General features: G+C 28.8%; 1 protein-coding gene across 3 annotated transcripts in view; it reads right to left on the bottom strand.

Moving 5' to 3' along the window:
- LOC129958987 (ecdysone-induced protein 74EF-like) overlaps positions 1-13,727 on the bottom strand; it is a 285,199-nt gene that overhangs the window by 147,361 nt on the left and 124,111 nt on the right. For all 3 annotated transcript variants that reach the window (XM_056071752.1, XM_056071754.1, XM_056071753.1), the window contains one exon: positions 8,270-8,732. In XM_056071752.1, coding sequence (XP_055927727.1) covers positions 8,270-8,732 — 463 coding nt within the window. The remainder of the gene's footprint in view (positions 1-8,269; positions 8,733-13,727) is intronic.

Below are 13,727 nucleotides of genomic sequence, written 5' to 3'. Positions count from 1 at the left end.
AGTTAACAATAATGAATAAAAATTCACTCTTTAATGACTAACTTTTTTCTCTTGTATAGATATTTTTATTAGAAATATTATTAAATTCTTAAGTTGAAAAAAGCATTTAATAAGGAAGAGTGCATTTTTAAAAAGTTAGCAATATATAAATTAATTGATTTAAAATAATTAAGTAAAAAATTTAGTTTGATCCTTCCAAACAAAATTTTCTTAATTCCTCAGCCAATACTTATTCAATAGATAAAATTGCAAAGAGGAAAATCATTTCCTACTAAATCTAGGAATTCTATAATTTCTTTAGTATTTTCAATCTAACAATTTGACAGTAGATTTTTAATCAGAAAAATGAAATGACGGAATAATGAAACGATCCATTTTAAATTTGATCAGAAGAGGTACGATCTTGAACCCCTCTGCTTCACGGATTTTATCCAAATTATTTAATCCATTTCTTAATGCCATTTAATGAGTAAGATTCTTAGCAGGTGAAAAATGCAGCATTAGTTGGGATGTTTTTGAGAAAAAAAAGTATCCCAAAGAAAACAAATAAGAAGAAAGAATGTGATGATGCAGCATTAGGTGGAATGTTTTTGTTTGATTGGGAAAAAATCGTCAGTGAAAGTGGTTTTCGTTTAAATTTCATACATGACTTTGCTTTGAGAGCCCCATATTTGGAACTTTAATGAAATAAGCACATTTGGGGTGTCCTAATCTTATTTGTAACAAGTATTCATACATATACATTTATGAGATAACAATGTGCAAGTATACAGACGGCAACGCATAAGAAATTTATGCATTTTTAGAAATTTCATTTACTCGATTCATTTATATGATATTATTTTTACTCGCCTTATTTTGCCTCATTAGACAAACTCAAATTATCTGTTGACTGGTTTCCATTTTAATAGATTTGAAATGACTAATTCATATTCATCTATTGATTGATGGACTATTCCACTCTGCTAAGCCTTCGGGTATTTCGATACAGATTTTAAAATAACGGTTACATTGATTAGTAGTTTCGAAGATTAAATATTTAAACACGAGATTTGAGCGTCAAAAATACACGAATGGTACCACAGATTTACAATAACTGATGCTGAATTGTTTGGAGATGTTTGGCTTCAATAGAAATATTGTTCAATAAATAAAGAATTAAACAAATAAAAATAATTAATTTAAATTGTTATTCTGAATATTATGGAATTTGAATTTATTTTTCTCTAAAATTTACCGCTAGGTGGTGCTTTCCGTTTTTAATAAAAATTCAGTTAGATTAATCGATTAGCTAATAATTAAATTTTGAAAATATTAAAATAAACAATTATCACTGAAAATGCACGTGTCAAAACGTCCGTACGCCAGAAACAAAGTCGGATTGAGCTTTTAGCAAAGGAAGTCTCCTTTATAATCTTTTAATTTCTGACATTTTTAATTGATCTGAATTATGTGTGTGAGAAGTTTTATATAGCAAATTCTAATAATCAGACAAAACATTTAACTATGCGGCCCTTTCGAGAGAGTTGCTTCCAGTATTTCTCATATACAAATATTCAGAATTCAAATTTAACAAAAATAGTAAGAAAAACACCTTTGTGCATAATTTGAAGCAACAAAAAGACAATGCAGTGCTATCTATGATTTAAATTCATACTACATGAAACCAGGAGTACGATTTTCTTTTAAAATAACACATTAAATTTAACTAACGAATATCAACTGAACTGAAAATCAGCAACCATTAAAAAAATACTTCCGATAAGAATAAATGAAAATAAAAATCAATTAAATGATATACTAAAAGCAAGAAGTAAGATGTATACTAAAAGCAAGCTAAATATCTAAGAAAAACGAAAACTTAAATTAACTGAATGCAAAACGAATTACTAGATTTTATACAAGGCTTTAAAATTAAAATATTAATATTTATCAATGTATGTTTATAACTTCTTCAAATTTGCAAGACGAATAAAAAATATTTGTAAATAAATTTTAATAAATAGTATTTGAAGGGGGGAAATGAACTTTATTTCCATTTTTAATAATTTATAGCATTGAGATGACAATCTATATATAAGGATTTGATTTGGATTTTTCTGGTGTATTATGAATGTGCACTAGATGCCTAAATGGGCTAAACTTACAAACATAACTAAAAGCAGAAAGAAAAATAGCAATGTTACGATTTTCAACTCAGGGCTTGACAATGCAGAAGTAAGGATTGAATGAGGAGTGGAGGGATGATTTCAGATATCATGAAGATGGTGAAAAATTAATAGATTGCACCTTTTCCTCTGTTACGCCTTTTTTAAAAAAAAAAAAAAATCAGTAACAGCTTTCAGGAAAAAAAAAATGTCAGAGCATAACGATGCTGTAACAAAATCAAGAATAAAAATGTGAAAATAAAAGAAATGATGAATATTAAATAATAATAATAATAATAATATCAATATTAAAATAATTACAATTAAATAAATGTACAATCTTTTTTAATAAATAAATTGTGGGTAGTAAGGGCAAAAAAAAATTAAAATAGATGTCACTTCAAAGATTCTATTTGAAACAGATATTTTCTTAAAACATTTTTAATAAAAACTTTTAAATTTAAAAATTTCTATATTTTGTCGAAAATCTAATGTTTTAAAATTATTACCTAACAAGCCAAATTAAATCTTTTTAAATAAAACACGAATGTAATACGGATCTTTTCAACTGCCATTTAGATGCAATCTGTACATAGTATAGTTAACTATAATTTTGCATTGCGATTTTTGAATTATATATCAATAGATGGCAGCACGTTAAACAGGTTCTTGAAATTTTCACAGATGGGGAATGAAGTAGAAGAAACAGCCTTTTAATTTCTTTGCAGTTGTCCAAGGCAAATATAATAAAAATTGTGGTTATGATCGAATTCAAAGATATTAATTTAATAATTGATGCCAATTTGATGAGATATAAACATCTAACTTCGGTGAAAATTCTGATAGGTTCAATTAAAAATTCTAGTCTTACTTTTGTATTGCGATTATTGAATTAAATGTCAATAGATGGCAGCACGTTAAACTTAGCAGGTTCTTAACAAATTAAACTAATATTGCTTCTCAATTTTAAATATGCCGATATAATGCGTTAATTAAATGCATGATAATTTATTATCAATATATCCACACGTATAATTACAATTGCTAGTAACTGAATGCTGTTAATTAGAACGGGAAAATATAAAGTATCAATAATAATTTTTTCCCCCAAAAGAATTTATTTAATTTACACCTGAATTAGTTTTCATCAACCTTTAGTCTACAACTTTTCATTTTCTCCCCATCTCTAAAGAACTTTTTGCTGTTCTCGCTTTGAAGAATTCTGCTGGTTTTGACAAAAAATAATTTATTTATTGAAATTTATCCGTCTTATTTTCACTGGAAATTTTTATCATCAAGAAAATGCTACAGTATTCTTAAAACATTATTATTTGTGAATGAAATATCTGGACAGAGAAATGGAAAAATCTCCTAAAAAAGATTTTGTTGAGTCAATCGCGTTATATGCGGTAAAGAATTTTCCTGTAGATGGTTTACCACCTATCTTACGATTAACACTTCTAGTAGTACAAAGATATCTTGAAATACCGAATAAAACTATGTAATATCGAATAGTATCAACAATATAATATTACACTAGAGTGACAGGTGGTTAAAACTTGTTTCAAATTATCGGACGTTTATAGTTGCTATTTCATAAAAAATCGTAATGGATTTCAGTTAGGGCATATTTTGAAAGGTACCAATGTTATTACTTACAAAAGTACTTATTTTTAGATGCTAAACATTGTTGGCTGATTTAAAAGATCATATAATTTAAAGAATTTTGTAAACTATTTCCCTACCGATGTTCTCTGAAGATTTTTACCCTCAATTTACCATTACTAATTTATCTCTCCTAATCAATTCTTGTCCTCAAAATTCAAAAAACTAAAAATTTGTTAAACCTTGTTATAACTGACTTTCATGAAAAGAATCCGGATTTAGCAAGAAAATTTACTAGAGACTTGTACAGCATTTTTAAAAAAACCAAAATTCGCACAAGCGGACAAGCACTGAATGGTGATTAGCGAAAAAGTAGCTAGACCAAAAATATAAATTTTTTGGAAATAAAAATCAATTGAATAAAAAATGGAATGGGAAAAGGAAAAGAATGAAATCTTTTATAAAATATGTTTTAATAGAGTAAATTTAAGGAAATAATGATTTTTGGTAAGTTGAAATACTGTATTAATTTCTGCAGACACTGTGAACATTTTTACACTTACTTTTAATCTGATTTAAATAATTTATATTTCCTAAAAAATGATTTTAAAGACCCTGACTATTAAATTATAAACTGATACAAATAAAATTCTATTTTGTCTAGAAGAAGCAAAATTCCATAGAAATTCTTTAAACCTACACAGAATTATATCGGTTGTTATGAATGAGTAGTCTTTGAAAATTTTAAGGATTTAGAAAAACAGAATAATAAAAAATGACTTTGTAGTAGGATGATAAACTCAAATTTAGTTCGCTTTTCAAATAATGTTTAAAATTCAATTAGAGTGACAAAAATTTAGAAATATGTTTGTTAAGAAATCTTAGAATTGGAATACAAATCTAAAAATTAAAAATTGATCAATATCTTGAAAAAATATCTGAATGTTGATGTTAAATATAATAAGCAATAACATTTAATATAAAAATAGACTCGAATAATTGTATACTTTGATTTTTCTTTAAGATTTGTTTACATAAATAATCCGGATTTGATTGCTCGGAATTTTAAGTTCATGATAAGAAAATTAAAAAGTATTAATTAAATTTATTTTTAAAAAAATCTGTCCCGATTTTTAGTATGCATAAAATATATTCATCCTATTTTAGGGAATAACGTAATAACATTTCTTTCAATATTATTTCTAGTTGCCAGTTGTAAGATCCAAGGATAGATGGCGCCATTGGCAACAAAACATCCTAACATTAAATAGAGCAAGACATTTATGCTATTTATGTGTTTCATTTAACAGTTTTGAAAAAAGATCCAAATTATTGTTTCAGAGATTTCTTAAATTGATTTTCTATTTCATTGTAGAAAATGGAGATATTTCTTAGTCAATCGAATATTATTATTATCATATGAATCATTCATAAAGAGATAATAAATGAATCATTGTTACAAAAGATTTATAATTTTAGCTATTTATTTGAGATTAAATAATTAATAAGTAGCAAGCTTTTGAGTGCTACATTTAAATAGATTATTATCAGGACGCAGGAAATAAATTCCATTACAAATATCATTCAAGCTCATGAAAAAAATTATTAACCTGAAAAATTGATCTTCATATTATTGAGTGTTATAAAAGCATTTTGATTTTAGCAAAGTTATTTAATATTAGTAAAATTGCTGGTTTAATAAGCTTATTATTTAATTATTAAAAATTATGACTTAATTAATGAAAATATGCAATTTAAGCCTAGACTGAGAAAATGGAAAGATAAATAATTGGAAATGTTTTATATCTACCAGTTACTAGATGGCAGCACGAGCAGTTCATCGGTTAGTTCAAGGATTTTGATGACATAATTGATTCATTGAACAATTTTTCTTTTTCTTTTTTTACGTTAAAAGGTAAGAAAAAACTAACCTTTAACAGTTTCTTATAATTATAAATTATTTTATATACGTAAATTTGTTTAATTCATATCGAAAAACTTTTAAAAATTACAATTTTGCGCAACGCATTACAATAGCTAGACATTTAAATAAAAAATAATATTATAAATTAAATAAATAGAATAAGAATAATTTCATTTTAAATTGATATGTATAGTTCATTTCAGAAAGTAAATGATGATTCCCTATTTTTAAATACATAGGGGTAAATTTAGTATCTTATTCATCGAGAAGATGATATCTTTGTTTCAAAATACAAAAAGAATTTGAAATCTCTACTTAATATTTATCAACCAAACTTGAAGAAAGTTTTTCAAAAAATTTCATTATAATTAGATTTTAAAAAAATTGTCAGTAAAATAACAAGAAAGTAAAAGCAAATTGAATTGCCAATTTGAATCGTATATCTTCTTTAAATCACAAAATCACCAATTAATTAAAGCTGTTCATTATTTTATAAGTCGCAGATGTTTCGATATATTTTGCATCTTGAGCAATTTATTATAAATATTAAGAAAACTTTAGAACAGCATTATTCCTAATAACTAAATATTTTAAAAAGAATAATTTTAATATTTCCAGTTATCCCTGCCAATTTTCAACACTGAAAGTCACCCTGAAAAATTTGATTTAATCTCAGTATGTGATCTTTATTGAGAGCATGAAATGTTCATATAAAAATATAAATAAATAAAGAGATGCTTAGTCAGAGAAAAAATAAGACTTCGGGTTTCGACATGTATGCAATCCTTAGTGTAAACACGTTGGGTCTCGCTAGAGATCTCGAAGAAAAACTTTTGTTTCGAAAACAACGGATTTCCTTCCAGTTTCGACCCACTTGTGGAATAATTTTAGCTTAATCTGCACTCGGTTCTGGTCCATACGTCTGGCCATATTAATCCAAGACGCGACCTCTTCCGATCAATAGTGACGAAATACTTTAAAAAGAATTGCATCCAAATATGAAGAAGCCGAATTTTGAAGGAACAAGATTGTTTAATTAGGCCTCTATCAATATTTAAAGTAAAACTTCTATTTCAAAGTGTCATAATTTGAAATATTCACATTCAGAGCCGATAAAACAGACGCTCTAAAAAATCTAAGAAGTAACAAAAAGTTATTATTACGTCAATAAAAGAGAGATTTGGAAGCCATAACAATCGTCATCGTACACCACACTCAATTCATACACACAACATAAAAAATCCAGTTTTTTTAAAAAATAATTTTCCATTACGTTATTTTTAAAGATAAGTGAAATGTCAGTGCAGTTAAACAATGAGGAATTAATTTTCAAATCAACGCATTTATACTTCATTTTTCGAGAATAGCCACGAGATGCTTCAGCAGAAATTTAAATAAAATGCATGTTTTAAAATTATCAATTAGCTAAATGAAATGCTTACGAAGCTAATGACATTAAATTATTCCTCTAATAACATTGATTAGTAGTCTGTCCCCATGAAGGAAATATTTTTATATTTTGTGTAGATTATTAATTTTGTTTAAAAGATTTTTCATGTTTTAATGTTGATGATTCATTAATCAAAGCCGCCATGAAAATTATATTAAATTTTCATGATTGAGACTGATCGAAATACACTTTTTATATCATATGTTTTCAAGCAATAAAATTATTCACTCTCTTCAGCAAAACTCCTTATTCCTGTTGATCAATTTAAAAATTATTTCTTGTTCAAATTACTTCTAAGGTTTCGATCTGTATGCTTTTAATTTATTTTTTATAATCAGCTGGACTCATTATTGGTTCAAAATTTCACAGTATTTTCAATATATTCATTGAAACTAAAATAAGTGAAAGCATCAGCCAAAAAGCTTTTTTTAAAATGCTGAAAAATATGTATCTCACATCTCATACCGAAGCGAAGCTAATCGTTTTTAAGCTTTGTTGATCACAAACATTAAATCAGATTCATTAAATCATTGACTTATATGGAGGCTCTGCCCGGGTTTCATTCCCTCCCATACTTTAAATTAAATCTTTTTATAAGTAATAAACATTACGAGGAAAAACCATTCAATTGTAAGAGGGTTCATTTTAGTATCTCAAGTATATAAAAACAGAAAATTAAAATTTAATAGTATTTTTAAGCACAATGGTGAAAAAACAACAAAATTTATAAACGCAATCGAAATACTCTAGCATAAATTTTGCTAAAAGTGATGCGTGCTTTCACACTTGACTTGTGAATCAGCAAGTTATGAAGTTATCACTGCAAATGAATATTCAACGCGAAAAAATTTTTTATAATGTCCTGAAGTTTAAATAATCTTAATTTTAATAAACTAATATATACGTCAATTGTAAATAAAGTGAAACCACAAAATTAAATTATTCTGAAAATATATAGTATATATATATTAAAAAAAATTCCATTCTAAAGTTGCGGAAGCAAAATCTAGGAAGCTGCCTATTTCCTAAACTGACTCTACAATGAACTATTAATCGATTCTGATGAATATAATATATCCAACAAAACAGACTATTGGCAGTTTTATGGAAGAATCCAGTTCATTAGATGGAGTCAGTACTTACCTCGACCATCTTTTGTTAGTTCTGTACTGGAAGATGGCATTGTGGATGATGACGGTTGGATGGAAGTCGAAGGTCCGGAATTAGAATTTAAGAGGCTGGAGGCTTGGCTACCGGAGGAAGTGAGTCTCTGGTGCAACAAGGGATTGGAGACGGCTATGTTACTGACGCCATTCTGAAAGAGACACGAGGAGTCCGGCATATGAAAAGAGTGCTGTTGTTGGCTAAACTCTTCTTCCAGTTGCTGTTGGAATTGTTGTACGGAGAGGATAACGGTATCATTTTCTTCTTCCTGTTCTGTTTTGGTGTTTGTTTCACCGCTGGAGATGACAGCGAAGATGCTTTCCAGTTCGAAGGAGGGGTCGGAAATGTGCCGTAGAATCTCTTCTTCTTCCGTCTCTGGAACCAAACCGTGAAGATCATTCTGACTGAGTTCTTGCAGCACATCATCGTTTGGCCCATTGTCCTAGAAGACAATGAATGAAATGAAAACTCTTTTAATCTCTCACTTATAAATCTCAATTATGTTTATCAGTGTAATCAGTTTTTAATATCACATATATATTGTTGCTGATTAAAAAGGCATCCGTCATTTTCCGCTATTATACTTCTTAAAAGATTTTTTTACACAGAAAATTTTAATGGAAGTCAGCGGGTATTTTAATGAACGTTCTTGCCGAGTGCGTAGTAACGGAGCTACTTACAAGACGAAAACTTTGCAAATGAGAGGGGAATGCTGAAGAATTGAAGGCTAGCTAAGAAAATATAATAAAATTTCATTAGAAACTAAATTTTTTTTGTCCGTATATGACCTGACTTTAATGATTGAGAATCATGTTTATTCCATCCCTTTCGTTCAGTATAAATTAATTAATTTTAAGAAGATGACAAAATGGAGTTCCTCTATTGATGAAGTAATCAACTCGCTATCTGGGTTGCCAACATGTGCTTTCACCCCAGTCAAGCCAACTAACCGCCTTGAATAATAAATATTTTGTTTAATTGTGATAACAAATTCTGATCTGGAGTTTAACCTTCTTTGCATTTAGGTACACGTTTTTATTGCCATTTATAAGCTTCACATGACTATTCCAAAAGGCAACAATGAATGTTTGGAAATCCTTTTTTAAATGTCTTTTGATAAACATTTGTAGACCAGATTTGCCGGTGTTCTGACGTAGGGGTAGTGCGTTTTCTCCGTGACCTGGGCGTCCTGGGTTCAAGTCCCGATTCCGGCGTGGTTGTTCTTCATCTGTTCTATTTGTGAGAGATGTGAATGTGCCCCCCTGTAAAAAGGGGTTGTGCAAGCGAATGCGATGCGTGAGTAGCTTAGACGTACTCTTGCCCCTAGTTGGCGTTACTAAAACAAGAGACGCCTCCTAGGCTTAAAATGGCTAACTTCTTCAGCGGGCTTGTCCATGGCAAGTGCCATTATATACAACAACAGAAAAGATCTATATGTGGTACTAAAATTAGATTTAAGGTGGAAACTTGGAACAATATCGAGATTTCTCATGTATGAATAGCTCTACCATTAAAAATACTATCAAAATATTTTTTGCATTATAAAAATTATATTGGTAAAAGGGGACTTTTAATTTTATTGTTGAATTGCTATGATATGATTTGCATCATTGGGATATTGCTCACTTCATAAATTTAATTTTTTAAATTTTATAAAAATAATTTAATAATTTTCCTAAATTATACGCATTTATTCAAAAAAAATATTTTTTTAAGTAAAAAAATAAAAAGTCATGAATTCTATGGTTAACCCATTTGAGATGGCGCATTTTTTGGTGGCCATCCCCAGAAGCTGAAATTATTGAATTGCAATCCCTGTGCTAACCGGCTTTTTGGTTCAGAAATTCTTTGTTTGCAATCCGCCTCGAATGGGGTAAGGCTCGATTAACTATCTGCAAATATATTAATTTTAATACTTTCACAGTTGGCAGCAGCTGCGATATGTGCAGACTGTGATATGCGCAGGCAATTTAAACAAGAAGCTTTAACTAATTCTGTTTTCCGTATATACTTCGAAATGAGTCCCAACTATAGTGGAATAAATTCAATTTTTGCTGAGGAGAAAAACGTATTCATATTGAATAAATTTTGAGTGATACTAGAGTGCATGGAACTTGAGGTAAAAAGTATGAGCCACGAAGTGGAATGCCGGTCAGGACGTTAGTGGAAGTGGTTCTATAACCTTTTATGAATTATATTAAAAGTATACTTAGAATAGAGTTAGATGGTTCGTTTGGGTACTATTCAGTTAGCCACCCTAATTTCTGGCAACATAAATAAAGATTTTTTTTTCTATAATGAAGTGATACCAATATTCTATCAATTAAATTCAATAATTTGGTTGAAATTTCTTGTTAAAATAATTATTGCATTGTGCAAATTTAAAATATTGATTTGCCATCAATAATAACCCTCAAATATACGATAGAGTTTACTTTTTGGATTGTTTCAATATAAAAGATCTCTTTAGTACCGTAGGAATCTAAAGCTGATTGCTTAACATTTCTCAATGGAAAGTTAACTTATTTATCTTTAATAAGTTAACTTTCTTATTATCGAATTTGTTTCGATTTTCTCCTTGTTTTACCCAGTATCTGCAAAGGCCTTGAGGTTATTTCTAATTTTAAAATATTATTAATATAAGAGTTCCAAATTGTTGCAGATCCCTGCGGACAACCCTTTCAGTTAGTCTTTAAAACAGACGATTCTATCTTTGAGGTAATAAAAGATAAAATTTATATAAAATAGAGGTACATTTCGCTCCTCATACAGTTAATAAAGAACAGCGAGTCCATATTATCGAAAGATACTTTTTTGCCGAGAGCTCCGCAGATTTCTGTCGTTTAATGATATTAATAAGGTTTTGAATAGCTCCTCTCTTTTCTGAAGCCGGTCATGAAATATGATATTATTTTCCTTTGATCAATCTAAAAACATATTTCTAAATACTATTCCTAGCAGTTTCTAATGATTGGTAATAAACAGATCGAGCTGTTGGATGGATCCAGTTTTTTTAGGCGACTCAGGCGTTTCTTAAGTACGAGGGAAAATAATTTTAAATATATGTTAAAAGCAAAATTTCCAGTCAAAATCAAATATATATCTACAATACATCGCTCTTGCCTTCATTCAAATTCCAGAAAACTATTTCTAATTCTTTAAGAATTTAGAAGATTTAGTTATCCTGTATTCAATGGTTGGGATACAGGAAAATTTATTATTGGAGGAGTCACCTGTGAAGAATTTGTTCATAATGTGATGAATATTACTGTTAGAGTTATTATTGGGGTTTATTACATTTTCAAAGAAGATTTTAATTTACTGAAAGGAGTTTTGAAAAGAAACCGAAAATTTCTTTTAAATTTTCATTTACAGTGTTTTTTTCCAGGCTTTCATCTCAGTAACTAATAATAATTAAAAATAAAAACTGTCCTCTCGTTACTGTCAGCTAGTCCCGTGGCCTTAATAGCATCCGGATAAGAAGTGGGATCACCCCTAAAGCGGTTATATTTCTTTTAAAATTTCCCTATTTTGTTCTTTTATATACCAAGGTCATTCATTCATTCAATACTTGAATTTCCCTGCTAATATTGTTAAGTGTTTAAGCATTTAAAAGTATAGCATGAAACAATATTAATAAAATCCTTAAAAATTTTATTGATATAATTTATTGATATTTCTTGTTTTATTTTTTTCGAGATTTTGGATATGTGTTTTAAAAATTCGACAAAAATTTTTTAAAGCCGCATTTTATTTTGAATTACAATGAATAAAAAATATTTGTGGCTCAGGAAGATTCATTTTTAAATGCTGAGTTGATTATAATTCAATCACATCACTGGACCATCTAAACGCAGTCCTTGATAACAAAAACATCGTAGATAACTTCTCTGTTATAGCTCCCCAAATCATCCATTAGAGGAATTTTTATTCGCTTAAAATCTTGATAGACATATGGTGTCTCAGACAAGACAAGGTTGAAATAATATTACCATATGGATTATCTTATATTTAAAAGAAAATTGCTACTTAAAATATATAAAACTGCTCTTTTTTATTTCCAGACGTCTATTTTTCAAGTAAAATTTGCTTTTAGAGTGAATAAGATAGCTTTCCATTACAGCTAAAAATTGAGTTTCGCGACCTCGAAGATCGCTGCCAAAATGTGATTCCCATTGATTTGGATGGTGTTTAAATTGCCTGCCATAGTCGGAGCGATTTGTGCAATTTGTCAAGGGCGCTGTGGTGGTGCCATAATCCAACGTTAACTATCCCTTGCTCGAATACAATGAAACCTTCCTCGCGTATATTTTTCCTGTGGATATCCTATGATAATCTTCAATTTCAATATTCAGAAACCTACGCTTTTTTTCTTCTTAGTAAACTGACTTTTATGAAATTTTCATTATCATCTTTGTTCGAAAGAAAAATATTTTTAACAATGAAGATTATTGTTATTCCTTTCTCATCGTTGATTTCAATATTGTATCAAACAATTTCCGTTTTTCAAACATTAAGATTTCAAATCAGTTCGATGTTTTTTCTTCATTCAAAAATATCGTTTTAAATGAATTCATTTCCTCTTTGCCTGCAGTGGTAATTTCAGACACTTCGATATTCTTCTGCCACTTTATTACCTGTTTTAATAATATTCGTGATAAGTTCCTTGTTTTGCAAGTAGTCATAATTTTCTTCGTCTAGGGATCGAATTAGGAGAACACAATCAATATGTGGATAATTTTTGGTTGCTTTTTAGCGACCTGCACTTAGTGACTTAAAAAGAGAACTTGAAAGTTTTTCTATGATTCATTGATTCATTTACCGTTACTCACTTTTGTTCTATCTCTTTCATGAGGCCATTATTACTTCCAATACAGAAATTTAATTTATTTAATTCAATTTTTTATTCTGAGTTATAGAGAATTTATGTTGCAGTCGATTTTGATTCTCAGCTGAATGCTATATTGGTCTATGTGTATCACTTTAGCCTTTAATATCGTTATTGCAATTGAACTTTTTAAAATCGAATTGTGTTCACAGATTGACATAAAAACTTTGATTCTCTTGTTTTTTTCTATTCATTTATCCATCTCAAAATCAACCTCATTCATTCAGAACCTACTATGAATCTTAATTATTTATTCCTGGGGTAGGGAGGCTATTTTTAGGTGTCTTCAAAATATATATTTCGGCATCACAAGTGTCAAAATCTTACCAGGACTATCTTTTGCAGATTATCCATAATGATGTGAGAAGCTATCATTAATAGCACTAGAAAAACCATTCACAGAATAAAATCCATATTTATGAAAGTTCTATGTGTACTTAAATACAGTTAATATATACAAAAAGAGTTGAAAAGTTAAAATCGACAAAACTTGCCATTTAGGCATTTAAAGATGAAAGTCAGGTTCTTACTGCTTGCAAGTGGGGGATT

This window comes from Argiope bruennichi, chromosome X1, assembly GCF_947563725.1.
Source record: "Argiope bruennichi chromosome X1, qqArgBrue1.1, whole genome shotgun sequence".
Taxonomy (NCBI): domain Eukaryota; kingdom Metazoa; phylum Arthropoda; class Arachnida; order Araneae; family Araneidae; genus Argiope; species Argiope bruennichi.
Note: the sequence above shows the minus strand (reverse complement) of the source record. Positions and strands in the feature narration are given on the sequence as shown.